Raw genomic sequence first — 21271 nt, forward strand, 5'->3', positions numbered from 1 at the left:
AATCAGAGCCCTCTCTCAAGACTGACAAATTTAAAATATGCTTACACTTAGTCTGTGTCAATTACCTTGAGATATTTGTGGAAGGCTCTTTTCTTGAAGTGCAGGTTTACTCTCGAAGGAAAATAACTACTTCTTTAGCTTTTTTCTACATTGACTTTTAAAAATAACAAGGCATGCAATTAAAATTGTCAAATAATAATCAACTTACTGGACTGAACTACAGCCTGTGTCTGTTCAGAGGTTCCAGAAGCAATGTTTGTCAAAGCCCATGCGGCTTCAAACTGTAAAGAAGGACTATAAGAAACAAAAATTTTACCGGCTTGAATTCTTTATTATTGGACCAAACTGAATTCAGATCTAATTCTCTGTATATAATCTCTTATTCTTCTCAACAGTTACATCTCCAGATCTCTTCAAGATTTATCACCCTAACAGCCTGTACTAAAAACAACTGTTCTTCGTGGTAACAAGTCTGACATTTTGCTACTAAACTTATTTCTACCTTTTCTCCTTTATTTTTGCTACTAACACAGTGGACAAGGACTATAATAGCAAATTCGTGGGTCTGTAAGAAAGTGCTTCTAAGGCTAAAACCAAATAAGGGTAGGCGCCAATTTTGTAGTTTGAGGTCAAGGTTGTGACTATTAAAAGTCTCTTCCCCAAATAAGCAGTTCACAATTAAATTTTTTTTCTTTTGCTTATCCTTTTCATTAAGGTAGCAACTTATTTGAACCCAGCATACAAGTCTCTTCTAATCACAATTATCCTATTCACCATATATGCTCCCTCCTGAAAACAGACTAAAAGAGCGATTATTATTAATAGTACACATGAACTTACTCCATTGAATTTACCATTTATTAATAAAAAGAAAGAAGACTTAGTGTCTTCATTTAAATCAGTACCCAATATTATCAGCTGTTTCTTTTTTAATCTGACATTTCCTCCTGTTTAGAGTACAATCAAAATTTTAAAAGCGCTTACTTGTCGTCTCTTTCAAGACAATGGACTAAAATAGGTAATATTCCAGATTTTATTAAGTCATCAATTGGTGGATTGCGATCACTGGACAAAAGCTTTCTACAAGAAATAAGACAAGGAAAAACTCATTAGATTTAATGATATACAGTGGAATTTTAAGAAATTTACTGTATTGCTATATGGTATAAATATTCCCATATGTATGAAGTTTTGACAACTAGTTTACTCAAAGAGGTTATTTTAGAAAACAATCACCTCTATAAAAGTTTTAAAAATTCCAAGGGCAAACTGCCTCAAAAAAAAAAATCACATTTTTATCATGTGACTTTCCTGATTCAAAACCTCTGCCACTCTATTTTCTATGGCATTGTTGAGATTAATCTGTTGGCTTCTGGGGTGCTCTATTTACAACTCAAATCTGTTATTAACATGCATCCTCCATCTAGCCTAGTGAGGCTGCCCTATTAATATGGCAACATTAATTCTCATGCCTGGAACGCCCTTTTGCATTTGTCCTCCAAGGACAGATACACGTTGTCCCTGTCTTCACTGATTATTTCAGCCTTCATTCATTTTCTGTCTTCCTACTCTACCTATATCACACCATTCAGTTTGATAATAAAGCATTTAGGGTTAAGTGCTAAGCACTAGGGACACAAACAGAAAAGTCTCCTTCTCTGGAGGAAGGAAGGGAAATGCGGACAGAAAAGTTCAAAAATCCTGAGTGTGACGTAGTGGACTGAGAACAACCTACTTTTCCAAGTTCAGCAACCTTCCTGATGCATTCTACATTCTAGCCAAACTGGTCCCCTTGCTGTTCCCATGCACCATCTCCCACATTTTAAAGGCCTTTAAATTCCAAACTAAGGAGTTTATATCTGTTCCTCTTGGCAAGAAGGAGCAATCAAAGATTCTGGACCATTGGAATGACTAGTCAAACTTGTGCTTTAGAAAGAATATTTATGCAGCAGTGTGACAGATGAATTTATCAGCCTGTAGCCTTGAGATTTTGCTTAATCAACATGAGAATAGCAGTGAGAAGGGGAGAGTTTTCAGTTATGCTAAAAGTTATCAGAAATTGTATACAGTTAAAAACAACAGAAATTTAGTTAAAAAGTGAGTTTTATATTATCATTTTTTTTCTTTTTGGGCTATGGTCTTATACTGTTAACCTTCTTTAAAAGTTTTTATTTTGTACACACATCACATTAAAACACAAGGAGGAATACTTCCAACTTTAATCCTACTAATTATAAAAATCACTCAAGAAATATTTTTTGAATGACATCAGTTGGCCTGAAACTCATCTGATTAAACTATGTACTGTGAATTTTCAAAAGGTTAACTCTTATATAAATATAAGCTGCAAAGGCTACCAAAGTAAAACTTACCTAGCAGCCTGAACAGCACTTAGCTGGATTCCTTGGTTATCACTCGAAGCATTCTATGATAAAATAACAAACGGTTTATAATACAGTAACAACATCTATTCAGGAAAAAAAGTGACTAGAGAAAAAAACTTACTTGCACAATTGCTTCTAAGGAGGTATTTTGCTGGAAAACAAAAATTACACAAAGTATTAAGTAAAAACTCATTCTGAAACTGTGTAGTTCTTTTTATCTGCAGTCTTAAACATAAGGAAACTTACCACTCTGTAATCACCATCTATATCAGAATCTTCACAAATATCTTCATGTGGTACATTTCTTCTTTTTAAGAGATGTTCATCTCTTTTGTTCTACAAAAAAAAAAGGAGGGGGGGAGAATAATTTTGTTTAAAATCTAACACTTTTTGGGTCAGAATATATAAAATTTTATGCCTACATTAACTGTGACATTAAATTCCTTGCAAAAGAAAATTCATAAGACAAAAAAACTACGACAAATCAAACTAATTTGAACTCCAAAGTAATCAAATAAAAAAATAAACCACGAAACCAAGCAAGAGTTTAAAAAAATATGCTTGCACTTCATATTTAAAATAGGAAAAATGTTCTTAAATTATTGAACCAGGCAGGACAAATACAGGGATAGGGATTGGACCTATGATTTCACTGACATGGGGAACCCCTAGATTAGGAAGCTTGCTGTAGCAATAAATGCACGTACCTTCCCTGCAACTTATGGTCTTACTGAGCTGCCCAGAACTGAGAGTTGCTGTGATCTGCCTGGGGTCAACACAGATAAGCATGTGGCTAAGACAGGCCCTGAACGAGGTCTTCTTGACTCTAAGACCAGCTCTCTTGTCCCTAATTCACGCTCCAGGCTCATTAACCAGTGCTTATTTCATGTATCTCATGAAGAGATGGCTAAAAGTCAGACTAGTAACTAGACCATTCAGTATTTAACCATTACACATTAAGACACATCTTCTTTTCGAAGAAGCAATTAAAGGTCACTTTAATAGCCATCATTTAATCCAGGACATGCATGTACAAATGACTCAATGATGACACAAACTTTAAAAAGAAAGTTACCGGTAATGTTTCTTCTTAATGTGTCCATTATTTTCATGACAATCCAAAACAGCTTAAAGACAGTCATTGCTGAGGCAGAGCATTGGTCTTAGAATCGGAGAGGGCTGCCTGGGGCAGTAAGATTGAAGGGATTTACTTGGCGTGTGGCAGTGGCAGGAATTGAACCCAAGCCTTCCTGGCTCTGAGGCTGGCACTCCAACCATGCTTCCTGACTCTCATTAAAAGTTAAACTTACATATGTAATGTTGTTATATTCACTACACAAAAAAATATGGTTACAACCTTACTGGAGCAATATTTGTTAAACTGCTGTACCTTAAGGACCAGGGGACTTTTTTGACTTGCAACCAAAACCTTCCCTATGGGATGTCTCCCCTATTAGAATGGAAACTGCCTGAAAGGAGGGACTGACTTTCCTAACTGTATCCTCCACACTTAGCACAGCACTCACTAAATGCTTCGTGCCTTCATTCATTCAGTCAAATTGGACTGGGAGGCATAATTGTATTCAGACTCACCTTCCTTAACTCGACAACAACTTCATTTCGCTGTCGTCTCATAGTCTGTTGAAAAGAAGAAAACAACTCTGTAATTATGACTACAACCTCCTAACTCTACCTGGACTGTTTCCCCAAAGCATAGCCACTAAGAAATATTCTGGGTTCTGAATATTTTGTATGTTTCTTTCCCCAAGGTTCAAGTGACCATCATTGTTCTTGACAGAGAAAGAGAGTTGACATTTAAAACCATCAATTAAAAAGTCGCCCGTGCCACGGATTCAGGCCTCTCAGAGCTGAGTCCATGCAAAATCACCCAAGACCAAGTGCCAGAACGACTGACCCTTCCTTCAAGGCCTGTGGAATTTCCTTGTGTCCTTGTGGACATAGCCGACTGAGAGACAGTGCACTTGCCTCTGTCGACCGTGTTGTCCTAATGAGGAGCCATAATTGAAAAGAGGCCTGGGCCTGTCTTTAGATTGTCTCCCCAGAGCACAGCCAAAAGCCCAGGGCAGGAGAGGAGGCCTACATAGCTTTGGTATTTTTTTTGGACCCAGTCTATGCACTGCCAATGATTAAAATCTCTTTATCAATGAAAAATGAAAATCAGGCTCTCCACTCTGAAGAGAGCTCCGTGGGACACCAAGGAGCTCAGGGACTTGGACAAAGTCACGCAGCCAGGTGGTGTTGGAGGGTGTGAATCCAGTTCTTCCTTACTTCAAGGCTGGTTCTCTAGCCAGATGTCATACAGTATTAAAGCATGACTCAATATATGCAAAATGTGTCCATCATCAACAACAGAAGCAAGTTTTCAGTCAAAAAGATTCTATTAGTGTTTCTCCTTTGTACAACAAACTGAGACTGAAGAATTTCCTCTGAATAAACATAACTTCTGATACATTTATATCAACTATTGCGGAAAGCAACTTTTCACAAATATTTTTATGAAAGGTCCTTTATTTTCTTTAATAAAAGAACATTTACTGATACTATGAATAGAAGATACTCGGAAGCATCACTTGTGAAGAAAACTTATTTATGACAGTGATGCTGAAGATAAGAATACTTCATGTTGGCTTTAAGTATTTGGTGGCAATGTCCCACAGTTCCACAAGACTGGCTTCAAATGACTTTTCATATATATATATATATATACACATAAAGAGGATTTTTATATAAAAGAAATAAGATTTCACATGTTCTCCCACTTTCCAGAGTCTGAGCAAGCTTCTTTCCTTCTTTGGGGGAAAAAAAAGTAAGATAAAAGACATAAATAAGGTGGAGGGAAAGCGGGTAGGGGTTGGAAAGGAAGTTTATGCAGTAAAAATCAATTTGACCAAGTCACTAGATTCCAGGCAAAAGGGACCTTGGAGATCATTTGCCTCATTTAACAAATGACAACACTGAGAATAGCTGGCTTGGCAGAATCTGAACTCAGGTCCTCTAGCCAGAGCCTTTCCCCATTTCCGGCACATCTCTCTTCAGGATCTTTGACTGTCCCGGGCAGTGGCACAATGCTCACCAGTTCTTCCAGTCTATAATGAATCACTCCAACTTGGCTAGTGACCTGAGGTGCTATTATCAGAGTAACCAGTAGCATTTTTCATTATCATCGACTTCTCTGGGGTGTCACCTCCTTGATGAGGCTTGTTTTGTGGAACCAGTGCCTCCAACTGTAAACCCAGCACCCTGACCAATGCACCACATGGCCTCCAAATGAAGGCAACACCAATATGCTCACACTTGGCTAACAACAAGGCAAAGATGGGCACAGGGTAAAATGGTGAAAATATGGTTTTAGGGCAATGGTTTGCAGCCTACTCAAAAACCTCACATTACAAATATTTTAAGAAGTGTCCTCACTTGGTAAACAGTTGATCACCACAAAAAATAAAGCTGACTACATATATTGACAGGAAACTGGTCATTTTCAAATCAACTGTCTGTGTGTAGCTAGATCTCTGACTAATTAAAGCAAAAGGGAAAATCAATTCCAAATTAAAAGACAGTATAAAAATGAAAAGACACTTCATCTAATTAACTTATACTACGTAAACAAACAATGCTAAAAAAAATGAGAAGAGTATATAAGGAAGGGAGATGGACTGCCGCCATTTCTTACAGTTTAATAAGCAAGTGCCCAAGGGGAAAGCCAAAAGAACAAGACAGCAAAATCTGATCTCTTTGCCAAGTGGCAAGGAGACCAGCTGGGTGAGGTGGTTGGTAAAAGCACTAGGCCTGAAGTAAAGAAGACCTAAATTCAAATCCCATCTCAGATACTTTCTTACTAGCTGGGTAACCCTGGCAAATCACTTAACCTTTCTCAGCCTCAGTTTCCCCATTCTGCAAACTGTAAAGCACTATATAAACACTAGCTATTTTAACTCACAAAGGGGAAGAACCTAGAAAGGAAAACGAGTCTGCACAGCATGAAACCCAATTTAAGGTCAAGTCATCCCAAGGGTATTTAAAGATAGTTTTTTTTTTTTAAATGACAGTCATGGCATGGTATATACTTGGAGGAGGGAAGACCTGGATTTAAACCCTTCCTCTGACACTGATTAGCTGGGTGATGACAGTTAAGTCAACGGCGACACAACCCATACCGACGACCTCACAGGATGGTTGTGAAGCTTCTGCAAACTTTAAAGCACTCTGTTTCAGTTCTTGCTACAAAGCCGGAAAGACAACAACTAGATAAATATTGGGATCAGAAGTCAGATTGCAAGGGGCAATTAAAAATGAATAGGAGGCAAAGAAATGGGTGCATTCAGTCTGGACAACCTTCTAGGAGTTTGACTATGAAAAACAACACTGTCCCTGTCCTCGAGGAACTACAGGAAGAGGATACAATATACACAAAATTCAGCCTGATAGAAGGGAACCTGAGAACAGAAAGCACGGCAGCAATAATGGGGACATAATATCTAAAATGTATACATTGCTCTAAGGCTGGGAAGTACATCTTATCTGAACTCCATCACAGCTGCTAAGATCAGTACAACAGGAATTATTACCCCCTGTTTCTTTGTGAGGAAACTTGCTCATGTTTACACAGTCGACAAATGAGAGAAAGGATTCAAACCTAACTTAATGCTTCCACCAAGAAATATATCAGAAAAAGTAGTAGTATGGTCGGACAGAACTAGATAAATCTAACAAAAAGATAAATAAGAAAGAGGTTAAAGACCTAGAAAGAGTTTTAGAAAAGTCAGACAGCTAGATCTTTGGCGATTACTGAAAATAGTTTACATATTCTTCTGCCATGCATAACACATTTATAAAAATTAACCATTTGTGTATTAGGGCATAAAACCAGCAAAAAACAAATGAAGAAGGTAAAGTCAGATTTTTACGGATTTTAAAGGCCAGGCTGAGTGATCTGCATTTTATTCTAGGGCCAAAGGGACCAGAGTTTTAGAGAAACTATTCTGGAGAGAAGAGCCTAGAAACATGGAGAGTGAAGACACAGAAGGCAAGGTGAGAACAGGGAGAAAATAATAGCTAGCAATTATCTAACGCCTTAAGGTTTACAAAGCACTTAAATATATTATCTCACACAATCCTCATAACAACCCTCTGAAGTAGATACTATTATTATCCTCACAGTACAGATAAGGAAACTGAGGCTGAAAGAGGTTAAGTGACTTGCCTGGGGTCCCATAGTGAGGGAAATATCTGAAGCAGAATTTTGACTCAGGTCTTCTGGACAAGTCCAGCACCTCTATCCACAGTACCACCTAGAGAATTTGAATGAAGGGATCCATTCCTGTAGAAGTCAGGAAGGATTGGGGATTGGGCATTAAGTAGAGCGCTTGGCTAGGAAAAAGACCACCTCTGAGACAGGGGCAAAGGAAGGCAGAAAGAGAGATGGTATAAACCATCTTTGTGGTTTTGTGATTAGGATTTTTTTTTTTTGGTGAGGCAAATGGGGTTAAGTGACTTGCCAGAGTCACACAGCTAGTGAGTGTTATGTGTCTGAGACCAGATTTGTGTGATTAGGATTTTGAAGAGTAACTCATACAATCACGAGCTCTTGGAGCACAATTTTTTCCAGCTATAAATCATAAAAATGCTCCCCATTTAAAGGATTTTTAAAAATGCTAAATGGGGCGGCTAGGTGGCACCATAGCACGTGTAGTGCACTATGCTGAAGTTAGGAAGATTCATTTTCCCGAGTTCAAATCCAGTTCTTGACATTTACTAGTTATGTGATCCCGAGCAAGTCACTTCACTCTGCCTCAGTTTCTTCATCTGTAAAATGAGATGGAGAAGGAAACGACAAAGCACTCCAGCATCTTTGCCAAGAAAAGTCCCAAATGGGACACAAGTGAACAACAAAAAATAATGCTGGCAAACAGTATTTGTAAATGTTTTATGTTCTCTGTTCTTAATTGTAAAAACAAGTGGGCAGAAAATTGTGCTTCTTTATCCCGAGTGTGCATCCACATCAGCCATTTCTGAGAACACTAATAACAACAATAATAATAATATTAATACTTTAAGGTTTGCAAAGCACTTGACATCTGACCATGTGACATTCTCCTACTCATAGTGCTGCTGTATCAACAGTGCTTTCCTATTCCCAGTGGGATCAAAGACAAACTTGTGTTTCGCTCTTAAAGTACTAGGATCTGGCCTCAATTTCTCCTTTCTCTCTCTCCAGGTGGTAATCTGGCCAAATTAGCCTTCTCTCTGTCCCTCATGTCCTTCCTTCATCCCCCTGTCTTAAAATGAGCTCTTTCCTTCATTCTGTCTCAGAGAATCCTGCTCTTCCTCAAGCATCATCCTCAATGTGAAATCTTTTCTGATCTCATCTGCCTGTGCCTTCCCTCCCAAAACACCTTGTATTGATTCCCTTTATATTTATGCTGCATATTTTTATAGGTACTTGCCTCTCCCTTTAGAAGGTGAGGAGAGATGATTTCATTCTTTGTCCTTGTAGCCTCAGTGGCTAGCATAGTATGAATGTCTGGCCACAGAACAGCCAGTGTCTAATAAATACTTGTTGGGGTGGGGTGGTCAATGTACTTACTTCCTATTAGCTCCAACTTTCTGAATCCTTAGGGTTCAGCCTCCTTCTAAATTTCACTGATCTCAGGCCTTCTCCTCACCCCCAACCCCAAGCTGTCAGTGCTCTGTCTGTTGTGCTTCAAATTTCTTGTATACTGTGTTTGTGTACAGGTTATTCTGCCCTAGGAGAATGTGAGAGTCCTTGGGGGGCAGGTGCCATTTTGGTTTTTATCCATCTCTGGAGTCTAGAATAGTGCTTCACACATTAGTGCCACAAATGGAAAGACCTTAATGTTTACAGAATGGAACACTCGAAAGTATTGTTTATGATTAAAAGTAGGGAATTCTCCAACAGTGAGGGAGCACTATTAACATTGACCTGGTAGCAGTAATGGTTCTATAAATATGGTCACTGTCCCAGGCTCTTGCACTGGTTTTTAGAACTTGAAGAGGTTTTTCACAGAAGAGGCAGACCACAGTGAGTAACGATGAAAAGCAACCTAAGACTTGTGGCTTAACTTGGAACGCTTAGAAGCATAAGGAGAGAGGGCACTGGAATAGGGGTTCAGAATAAAGATGTCTATATCTCAACCATTAGAAAGACAAAGACACAGGCAGAAGTCTGTAAATATGTGCAAGACTCAATCAGTAAAGGGAGGGCTGGCCCTCGGAGAAGATGCTCTTCAGACATGGCCAAAGGAGAAAAGGCATCATTGACTCTGTGAGAGCTGCACCTTTCACCTGGCACCTAGATTATGACAAGGTCTCCTAGTTCAGTACAGGAAGGAACATACAGGTCCTATTCCATAAAAGAAGGCAGTTCAATGACATCTGACAAGCAGAAGGGGTTTCATAGGGAGAGTCGAGGTGTAACAGATGTTATCTGACTGGTTTCCCATTTGTGATGTCACAGGTAAGAAGGCACCAATAAGTGAAGTTATACAGGGTACGTAACTTTCCAGGCACATAAAATTCCAGAAAAGAAAAAAAAAGGAGTGTCAGGCAACAGAGGGCATGTTTAAAAGAGACGGAGCCCACTGTCTCCCCCTCAAATCCATCACTCTATAAAACTTTCCTGTTTCTGTCAAAAACACCATCATTATTCTAGTCTCCCAGATTTGTAACCTGGTGTTATCCCTCACCTCACATCTCCAATCAGTTGCCAAATGTTGCTGTTTCCTTCCCTACCACATCACTCACGTACAAGTCCATCTCTCTGCTAACTTAACCACCAACTACTAAGTTTAAGCCCTCACTACCTCTTACCTCAACTCACAATGAATGGCCTGGTTGCTCCTTGCTGCAAGTCTTTTCCCACTACAACACAACCAAACCGCCAAAATGATTTTCCTCAAGCACACATCTGATCCTATCACTCCCCTACTTAGCAGCTTCTCATTGCCTCTAGGATCAACTATAAACTCCCATGTTTGGTTTTTAAAGCCCTTCACAACCTGGTCCCAACCTATCTTTCCATCCCTACTACATATAACTCCTCTTCCCACATTCTACAGCTCTGTTGAATTGGCCTTCGCTGCATTCCTCAAATACAGCACTTTAACTCCCATGTCTTCCCATGAGGCTAGCCATCCCTCATGCCTGGAATGCACTTCATCCTCAGCTCCCCCTCACAAAACCCCTCACTTCTTTCCAGAAGGATGCAACTCAAGCACCACCTTCAACATGAGCCCTTTCCTGCTCCCAACTAGCAGCGCTCTCCCTTCCTTCCACGCTCTACTCCAGATTATTCTGCAGAAGGTCCTTGAGGGCAGGGATTGTCTTTTGACTACTGTTGTATTCTCAATGCTTATTAGCACAGTGCCTGGCACATAATAGGCACTAACAAACTCTTAGTGACTGACCTGGGTCAGAACCTTACTCCTTGTGTAAGCCTGACTTAACTTCACTTAACCTTACTAGGCCTCAGTTTTCTCATTGGTAAAATAAAGGGGTTGATGAGACAGTCTCTGAGGTCCCTTCCTGTTCCAGGTCTATAACCCTATGAATTTAAATATGTCCATGCTGTCTCTCCTCATAGGCTCTTGGTTCTTTGAGGGTAGGGATTGTGCCATCTTTTTGTCTTTGCATCTCTAGCACAGTGCCTGGGCACAGAATAAGCACCTAATAACTGTTTGTTGGGTGATGCAAGAAAGACTAGTGCTGGAGAACATGGGAGGTTTTCTCCTCTACGGGAGTTACCAAGAGTCTTTTGCCTCTAACACCTGTCCTTCAGTACATCCTAGGCTACAGATACAGTCCGTCACAGACTCAAGAGTAATCTCTTCCACATCTTTTCTCAAAAGGTGGTCATCTAGTCTTTTCTTGAAGGCCTCTAATAAGGAGGAATGTATTGCCTCCCAAAGCAGCCAATCTATTTTGAAATTGTTAGGTGGCTTTTTTTGTTACATCAAGCCAAAATCTGCCTCTCTCTAACTTGTAAATGTTTCCTCTAGGTCTCAGAGGCCAAGCAAACAAGTCTAATCTCTTTTCCAAGAGACAGCTCTTCAAACATTTGACAGCCATCAAGTGCCCTCTAAGTTCCCCCTTTCAAGGATAAACTTGCCCAATTCTTTCATGGTTTCAGATCCCCTAATTACCTTGATCACCTTCCTCTTGATGCACTTCAGTTCATCAATGTCTTTCTTCAGAACTGAATATAATATTCCAAATGTGTTGAACCAGGGCAAAATACAGCTATAATCTACCTAATTCTAGACAAAGAAGTATTGGCTCTTGGGTTGCCATATCATATTTAAGTTACATTGAGCCTGTAGGCTGCTAAAACCCTCAGGTCACTTTCACATAAAATGTGTAAGTTATGAAAAAGGTCAACTGCACAAGTCTAGGACTTCATACCACGTTGTCAAAATCAGTAATCTTTTTTCAGGGACTGTATGTGCTTTGTTCAGATGTGTACTCTGTCAAAAAAAAATTAACAATGTCTATAAATTTTTTTGATCCCAGATCTATCATTCAACACATTAGCTATCCTTAGCACCCTGAGATACATTGAGCTACTACCTCTGAATTAAAATACACCCACTAAACACCAAAACCACCCTGGACTCCTCTGACCCCTACACCTGCATAGAAGATTAAACTTGGATCATGGTGCTTGACTAGGAAATGCTAGTTCTATGAGTGGTCTCTCTCCTTCCCTTTTAAATTGTTGATTTCTAATAATTGTTGATCTCGTTTCATTTGAAATTGATAAGCATTCCATCTATAATTAAAATGGACCTTTACGTATCCACGCCTTTTAGGTGCTAATTGTAGAAGGTGAACAGAATAGGGCCAAGGACAGAATCTTGTGGTAATAAGCTTTTTTGTGTGTCCTGGACCCCTTGGGCTGTCAGTCTGGGGAAGACTACAGACCCTGTCTCAGATGTTTTTAAATACATAAAATACACAGATCACACACCCTTCTCCCAACAAAGAGTCAATTGTGTTTAAATAGTTATCAAAATATTAAAAGTTTCAAGTTCATGGACCTCAGGTTAAAAACACATTCACCAAAGTCTGACTTTATTTAACTGCTTTCACACATCCCACACCTTTTCATTTTGCCCACAAGGCAAGATTTTGTCAAATATTGCTGAAATGTAGATAAACTCAATCACAGTGATCTATTAGGTTGGTAACTTAGGTCAAAAAACAAATAGACAACACCCCCCCCCCAAAAAAAAAACCCAGAATGTTAGCCCAGCACGACTAGTCCTTTCTTCATAGCAATTTCTGCTTCCCTTTCTAAATGCTCCCAAATATGCCACGCCATTAATAATTCATTCTAAAAGTCTGACAGCAGTCAGAGTTCTAGAGTGTGAAGAGTCTACTCTTCTTTCCTTTTTGAAGAACACTGGCTCACTTTCACTCTTACTGTACTCTTCCCATGCTTCAAAACTTTTCAGTCACCACTGACAAAAGCAGCTCAGCAATCACCTGCACAAATTCTTTCAGCACCCTAGGATCCAGATTTCTAGGCATAGTGACTTGAGGTTGTCTCTTACATTCACCTGATCTTGGATATCAATTCACTGTTGGCTATTCATATTCTATAGCCTAAAAGAACATCCATTTTGGTAAAGAATATCAAATGAAAAATGAGTTGAATTCAGCTGTTTTCTTCAAAGAATATCCTTTTTCCTTGTTTTAGTTTCGATTCTATTCTGTGGCGTTCCTGTCCTTAATTATCACAAACTCTAAGATGCCTCCATCACTTCTCCCCAAGGCTCCCATTTCTTCTTCAGCCACTATTCCTCTTCTCGACATTGTTCAAATGAAGGTCTAGAAAAGCAGTGCTCGTCTTCTTCCGCCTTCTGAAGAACAAAATTATCAGCAAGGTAACCAAGAAGTAAACACCTGCTTTTAGCTACTTCTACCACTCCCATATTTTAGGCACAGTCTTACCAAGACTCAAAGACATGAAGTTGAATTTACCTCCTTGAACGAACTTATCTTCCATATCGCCCATATTCTACACATTTTTGCATGGATGGACATTTGAGGTTAGAACCTCAAATTACTAATGCCCTTCTATATAGATATATTGCCCTGTGAATTACTAGGCCTAAGCATTCTTCCTTTTGTGTTGTACCTGCTAATTTCTGTGGTACTTAGCTTGGCAAAGGGACATAAGGCAGTATCTCGTTCTTCTATTTTCAATATAAAACTCTTCTGATAACACTGTTAATAGTTCAATGTCAACACGGCATGAGGTCTCCATCTGCAGTGGGAGTACCCTAAGGATCTGCACTTGGCCCTGTGCTGTTTAATATTTTTATCAATAATTGGGATAAAGCCACAGAAAGGCTCATCAGATCTGCAGGTGACACAATATGGCCCAGGATGGCACATACTGGTTAACTGAGTTGGGATCAAAAAGGACCTTGACAGTCTCTAGAACATTGGAATGAATTTAATAAGATGAGATTCAATAAGGATAAATGTAAAGTCTTACATTTGGTTATAAAAGAATCAATTTTGTCAGTGTAAGGTGAAAGAGGCATGGTTAGATAGCAGTTCTGAAAAAGACCTAGAGGGTTCAGTGGATTGTGTTCTCAATGATTCAGCAGTGTGACATGGCAACTAAAAAAGTCAATGCCCTTTGGGACAACAGTAATAGGAATTTGCATTCTAGGAAGAAGGAGGTGATAGTCTCATAGTTCTATTTGTCAGACAGACCTCACCTGGAGCAATATGTTCAGTTCTGGGCACCAAGGCTCAAAAAAGACAATGACTAAACTGTAGCATGTCTACAGGAAGGCAGTGAAGGGCCTTGAGGCTATGTCATATGAGTGGTTGAAGAAACCGGGCTTGTTTAGCCTAGAGAAGAGAGGATTCAGGAGGGACATCAGAGCTGTCACCAAATATTTAAAGGGCCAGTATGTGTAGGAGGGGTTACTTGTTCAGTTCCAGCCCAGAGGATTTGCCTTTCTCTGCTGCATTAAAAGCAATGGGGAGAGTTCAAGAGAAGATAATTAGGCTTAAATTCATGTCAAGAAAAACTTCTTAACAGTTAACGCTGTCCACAACTAGCATGGGATAGTTGAAGAAATGATGGGTTCCTCTTTCTCGGAGGTTTTCCATCAGAGACTGGCCACCTGTTTGTCAGGTTGGTTAGAGCGGGGATCCCTTTTACACACGGGTTGGACTAGACAGCTGTTGAGGCTCTTTTCAACGCCATGTCAAGAGATCAGAGATCGATGACATTGAGTTCTGAACCATTACTGTGTAGCGGGGGAAACTGCCAATGTTTTCTGGTGGTCATGTGACCTGGCTAGCACAGGTAACTTTACAGAAAATAAAAGTTTGAAAACTAGGTATACTACAATACGTTAAGGAAAGTGCAATTTTTAAACAAATGAAGCAGCATTAAATAAACTGCAAGTTTAAGAGCTAAGGGACTACAAAGTTATTGCAATGGGTCTAGAAATCTCCATGTACATTAAACACTGAAATTTTTACCTTTATCTGTATTGTGATTCATTAAGAAATGAACATACCCCCCCCGTTAAGTGGACAATTAATATCTCGCAAATATGTATAGGTAAATGTCATTAATGCAAATACATTCATAAGTTCATAACAGCTTTTTGCAGTCACATATTTTCTCAAACAATGGATGCCAACGGTAATAACTACCATCATGTAGGACAAAGATAAGGGGAGAGAATCCCAGATCTTTCTGATGTTAAAAAATCAGTCTTTATACCAGAAAAGGATGGGAATACTGAAATATGTATGTGTTAGTTCTAGGAAAGGGGATAAATACACTGAATGGAAAAGAATGAAGAAAGGTATAGGGTGGCAGAAATTGGTACTTTTCTCCTCATTTGTTGGGAAAGACTTAATAAAGGAAGTTGAATTCCAGAAGTTATCTTAAAGACAAGCAAAATAGGGAATGTCTACAGCTTGCCGTTTTTACCTTCAACCCTACTCTGTATTCACTCTCTTCATTCTACTCACATACCACCACCATCCTGGTGTACATACAGGCCTTCATGAACTCACATTTGAACTACTGCAATGGTCTGCTGGTTGGACTCCCTGACTCAATCTTCTCATCATTTTAATCCATCCCCTCAACTGACAAAATTATTTTCTTAAAGTGCAGATCTGAGCCCCAGCCCCTCACTCCTTCCCCACCCCTTCTTCCAGTGGCTCTCTACTACCTCGTGGATCAAACAAAAAATCCTGTCTGGTTTTTAAAATCCTTCCTACTTTTCCAATCCTCTCACTATATCCCCCTCCATTTACTCTACCACTCACAAATCTGGCCTTTTTGCTGTTCCTCTATCTCCCAACTATAAGCCTTTTCAGTGGCTATTCCAATGCCTGCAACTTTCTCTCACCTCATTTCTGCCTCCGGGCTTCCTTCAAGACTCAATTCAAATCCCACCTTCTGTAGGAGGCTAGAACCTTCCTTCAGACATTACCTTCCATGTACCCAGTATAGAGCTTACAGTGGTTTTATCTCGTCTCTTCTTCCACTGCTCCTTGAGGGCAGAGACCATGGTCTTTCTTTTCTTTATATCCCCAATACTTAGCACAATGCTGGGCAAATAGTACTTGACAAATGCTTACTGACAAACTTTGACAGACAGCCTGAGATAAAGAACTGACTATTGGGGTCATTTACTGAAGCATGGAGAGTATATAAGGAAGGTTGGGGGGCCATGAGGCTGTTATAACCGTCCAGATGAAAGAGGATGATATAAAGGTCATAGTTCTATTTCATACGATTAACAAAAAAAGTGATCTCCCCCCCATCTACAAAATTATTATCAAGTTTTTATCAGGAAAAAGGAAACCCACTAAAAATAGTTTCCTCTTGTGGGAAAGAGATCAGACCCGTGATTTCACAGGTATAGAGAATTCCCAGAGGAAGCTCCCTTTACCAAGGAAGGCCAGCATCTTCATATTAAGACCCTTAAAAACACATCTTTTGCTGCATTGTTATACTTCTTTAAGTAAACTATCTATTTTCTCTTTATCCACAAAGGTTTGTTTTCAAAACCATTCCACTACAGAAGTCTAAAATGCAAACATTTTTTATACAGTTTTTGAAGATAATTTTCTTAACTTTAACTTGTGCTTTCTAAAACATTAGAACAAAAAAAACCCCATTAGAATAGACAAGACAGTGTGGCAGAGTTGGACAGGGAACTGCACTTGGAGTCAGGAAAGACTTGAGCTCAAAATACTCCCCCCAAATTTACTGTGTACCATGGTAAAGCAGTCATGTCATTGACTTGAGCCCCTACAGTCTCAAGCTATTATCACCAGCCTGATATAGTGAAATGTGCTAGAGTTGGAAGAAGAGAATGTCTGCTTGCTCACATAAAAATGTGTGCTCACATCCTGACTCTGCCCTTTACTTCCCTGGTCACCTTGGGCAAGACTCAGCTCTTTCACAAAAGAGTGATGGGGGCTGGACTAAGGGGCCTTTACAGTCTCCCTGCTAGCTCTCAAAAGACAATTTCCTTAAAACTTTAAAGTGCTAAAATGTTCTTGATCATATTAAAAGGACAACTATTAGAGTATAGCCAGTTTAACTATTCCAGAAGAATAATAACACAAAACATAATTTATATACAAAATTTATATATATGTTTAATTATATAATTATATGTAAATATTTATATAATGCTTTAAAACTGGTAAAGCACTTTACAAACACTGTTTCATTTGATCCTTAAGACAACCCTTGGAGTAGGTGTAATTATCACTCCCATTTTTACGGAGGAGGAAACTGGCCCAAGGAGATTATATAACATGCCCAGGGCCACCCATCTAATAAGTGTTTGGGGCAGGATTTGCATTCAGGTCTTTCTAACTCTAGATTCTGTCCATATAAGGGATAATGCCCTTACCAGTGGGTGCTCTGCCCAAAGGAATGTACATTTTGACCACAGAAACCTGTAAAATATCTTGGGATTTAGAGGCTAGATTTCTTTCTTAAGGACCATGCCTTAAACCCAAATCACTCCCGGCTCTCATTGGTTGGCCAACAATAGGTCCCAGCCCAAGCTTCACCAGGTCATTGTTTGGGCCCAAATGGCTTAGAGTTAATATAAATAGCAACTGTTTTGGTTCTGGCCAGAAACCCTGAAGGTCTTCCCCTCTAGACTGATTTTTTTTTAAATTAGGTAAAAGAGGCTATTCTTTGCCTCATTTTTTATGTAGCTTTAGTCACTGAATGGCGTTGCAAGTTAGTCAAACTGAGACCAGGGAAAGACCTTAGCTTAAAAAAGGCTAGGTCTCCCACTGAATTCAGGGCCATCTCTACCTGTCCCGATGAACACCTTGCCAAAGGACTCAGATGGCCCCAGAGGAAGAAGTAAGAGTGGTGACTTTGCACAGCCCTCCTTCACTTAAATCCAATTCACTTGCAAGTCATGGCATCACCTTCCGGATGTCATGGTCCTCTTGAAAACGAAGGACAAACAAGATAAAAGAATCCCCAAGTTTCCAATTAGATTAAGTCATCAACACTAACTCTTTATACACTTATTTTCTTTATATAATATTTTGATAAGGCTAATTTGCACCAGACTAATACCAGGCAGTTTTCTGGATACTGAGCTCTGGGAACATTTCCTTTGCTATCTTCCTTATTCAAAGCCTCCCAACATTTACCGTTCCTTGGCTATATGGGAAATGCTGGTAAGGAAGTTCTTAGTACCTACCAGTACCTACTTTATATTCTACTTTTGAGGACTAACGTGGAAGAGGAAGGGGAGCTGGGGTACAATAAGAAGCCAAAGTCATATTGCCTCAATCAATCAATAAACATTTAATAAGCACACACTGGATATTTCCCACACTGAGAATAATCCATTCACCAGCCCCAAACATTCTCTTGACTAGCTCTACTACTCAATTAAAAACCATCCCACATTTTACAGACATCTAAAATGCTTTTACCACACTGGTGTAGGCCTATTGTCATCTCACACCTGGAATACTGAAATAAATTTCTGGTTAGCCACCCTGCCACTAGACTCTCCCAATTTCTGTCCATCTTCTAGTCAGTTGCCAAAAATGGCCTTCCTGAAGTGGTCTCACCACGTCATGCCCCTAATCAATAAACAATAAATCAATGGCTCCCTAATACCTCCAGGATCAAACATAAAATCCTCTCTATATAAAATCTCAACCTGGGCCCTTTTCCACCTTTCCAGTTCGCTAACACTTCACTCTCTTCCACATACTCTACAATCCAGGGAAGCTGGCCACCTTGTTGCAGATCTCCCAAAGGACACTCCATCTTTCCACTCGGCATTTTCCCTGGCTACTCCTCATAACTGTAATGTTCTCCCTCTTTACCTCACTTTCTTGATTCCTTAAAGAAACCTTCAGCTCAAATCCTACCTTCTTCAAGAGGCCTTTCCCAGTCCTCCCTCTCCCCCAACAACACCAGTGCCTTCCCCCTGAGACTACCTTCCTTCTACTCTGTGTATATACCGATTAGGAAAGCAAAAGGAATAAACATTTATGTAATGTCTACTATGTGCCAGGCACTTTGCTAAATGTTTCACAAATATTATCTCATTAATTACATGGTTCTTTGCATGTCTGTCTCTCCCATTAGAATGTGGGCTGCTTGAAAGCAGGGACAATGTTTTCCCCTTTCTTTCTAGGACCAGGGCCCGGCACATAGTAAGCACTTAATAAATGCTTAGTGACTGACTGATTGCTACTTGGAAGTAAGCTGAATGAGATGAAGGCATGTCCAGACATGTCTGAATGACAGCGTGATCTATAAACTGCTTCTCTTAGTTGGTGAACACCATAAAGAACCATGTCTTTCAATATTAGCTTTTCCTGATCAACTCCACTACACTGATAACTTCCTTTACTAGCACTGATTTTCTCCATTCTGTAGTACTGCATTTTTACACATTGAGAAGTTACTTCATAACTGTTCTTCTCATGGTCACAGAACATACCCCTAACTTGAGGCAAATCCTCATTTATGCAAATGCACAAAACTGGCTATGAGGGTACTGGAAGTGCACTCTTGGAAAGCACATGCCCAACAGTTGGTGGGTAGGCAAGCTGTTTATCTTTGTTCATGAGATGAGATTAAGTAGCCCAGTAAATTTTTTCTAGCAGTTTCACTTAAATATTCTTTGTTTTGCTAACTATGTTGTAAGATTATTGTCAAGAGGAAAAAAAGCATCAGTGAGGCCAAGGGCAGAAGCAGCAGGCTCGATCCGCAAGCACACTGCTTAAACACCAAACATTTTCACATAAATCATCATCCTTGTAGCTTCACAAAACTCCTGTAAGGAAGGTGGGGCAAACATGATTATATCCATTTGTATCGAGGTCAAGTGACACAACTGGGGTCACAGAGCTAATAAGTGGGCCCACAGGGATTCCAAATCCAACCTCTTTCCACAAAACCACTAAGGGAATGGAGGGTGTCGAGAGAGGCGTTGCTGAGGAAGGTTTACTGATCTATGATGGCTATGGAGATAAGCACCTCAAATAACAATGACTTACCCAAAGCTAAAGAGAACATGTTAACTAAAGAAAATCAAAGATTATCTGTAGGCAATTTAAAAGTTTACGTTTTCACTTTCCTTTCTCAAGTTTAGAATTTCAGCAACTCTGGGCCTGGCAGCCAGCCCCAGCTCCCAGTGCCTGAGTCTTCCCATAGGTCTGGATGCATCTGGGGGACTGCTGACAGCCCTGTACCTCCAGCTCAAGGAAATGAAGGGAGGGCGAGGCCAGGTGGCCACCAGAGCTTAGAGAAGAAATCAGTGATGAGATGATACTGAAAAGACTACAGATTAGACCTTAGAGCTAGGCTAGTCCAATGCCTTCTTGTTTTACATTTGAGGATATGGATGTCCAGAGTTGTTAAGCAACTGGTTTAAATTAACAAAGGGAGTAACAAGAGTTAGGATTTGAACCTAAGTACTGCTTAGTAATGCCCTTCCACTACAATGCTAATGAACCCACAGCAAGCACTCCTTTAATGCAAATTTTTATATTTATATAAGACTACAGCTGCTGTTTCGGGGGTAGGACTGGGACTAGAATATTATTCAACAAGTTTTTCCCTCCAGCCTAGCAGGAGTTGAGGCTCTTAATTCTAGCCTTCCCTGCCTTGGCTTCATCTTGGTAGCCTGGTGGCACAGTAGACAGAGCACTGAACCTGGAGTCAGGAAGACCTAAATTCAAATCCAGCCTCAGACACTTATGGGCTATGTGATGCCGGACAAGTCATTTAAATTATTTACCTCAGTTTCTTCATCTGTAAAATGGGGATAACAATATACCTCCCTCCTAGGTTATGAGGATCAAAAGAGATAATATTTGTAAAGCGCATTTTAATCCTTTAAGCGCTATGTAAATACTAGCTGTGATTATTAATAAATCATTGTCATCTCCTGCCATACTCTGTCACTGCTATGCCTGTTGTAATGTCCCACTTTGGAACTCTCCCCCTGGAGCTAAGCTGTCCTGACAAGTGAGACCCCAATTCTATCCAGCCTGTTCCTGACACTTGGCTTAGCTTCTCCTCCCCCATCTTTCTGCTGGACTGCCCTCTTCTTGCTCTGGGAACAGTGATCAAAATACCACCACCACTGCTTTCAGAAAAAGCATGTCAAAAGACTGCCCCAGCTTTGGCTTCATTCACCATCCCAGAGACCAAAGGCTTTCCTTAGCCACCACTCCCCTATGAATGCAGTCTGTCCCTATTAGAAGAGATGTTCCTTGAGGACAGGGATGGTTTCTCTTTCATATCTATTATTCCCAGCACTTAGCATAGTGCCTGGCACATAGTA

General features: G+C 39.9%; 1 protein-coding gene across 1 annotated transcript in view; it reads right to left on the reverse strand.

Annotated features, from left to right (window-relative positions):
- KPNA4 (karyopherin subunit alpha 4) overlaps window positions 1-21271 on the reverse strand; it is a 59936-nt gene that overhangs the window by 30084 nt on the left and 8581 nt on the right. The window contains exons 2-7 of the mRNA XM_020988834.2: window positions 3978-4022; window positions 2631-2720; window positions 2506-2535; window positions 2373-2425; window positions 985-1080; window positions 209-294 (exon numbers count right to left, since the gene is read on the reverse strand). Of these exons, the coding sequence (XP_020844493.1) occupies window positions 209-294; window positions 985-1080; window positions 2373-2425; window positions 2506-2535; window positions 2631-2720; window positions 3978-4022 (400 nt within the window). The remainder of the gene's footprint in view (window positions 1-208; window positions 295-984; window positions 1081-2372; window positions 2426-2505; window positions 2536-2630; window positions 2721-3977; window positions 4023-21271) is intronic.

The sequence above is a fragment of the Phascolarctos cinereus genome, unplaced genomic scaffold (genome assembly GCF_003287225.1).
Source record: "Phascolarctos cinereus isolate Bilbo 61053 unplaced genomic scaffold, phaCin_HiC Scaffold_7;HRSCAF=346, whole genome shotgun sequence".
Classification (NCBI taxonomy): Eukaryota; Metazoa; Chordata; class Mammalia; order Diprotodontia; family Phascolarctidae; genus Phascolarctos; species Phascolarctos cinereus.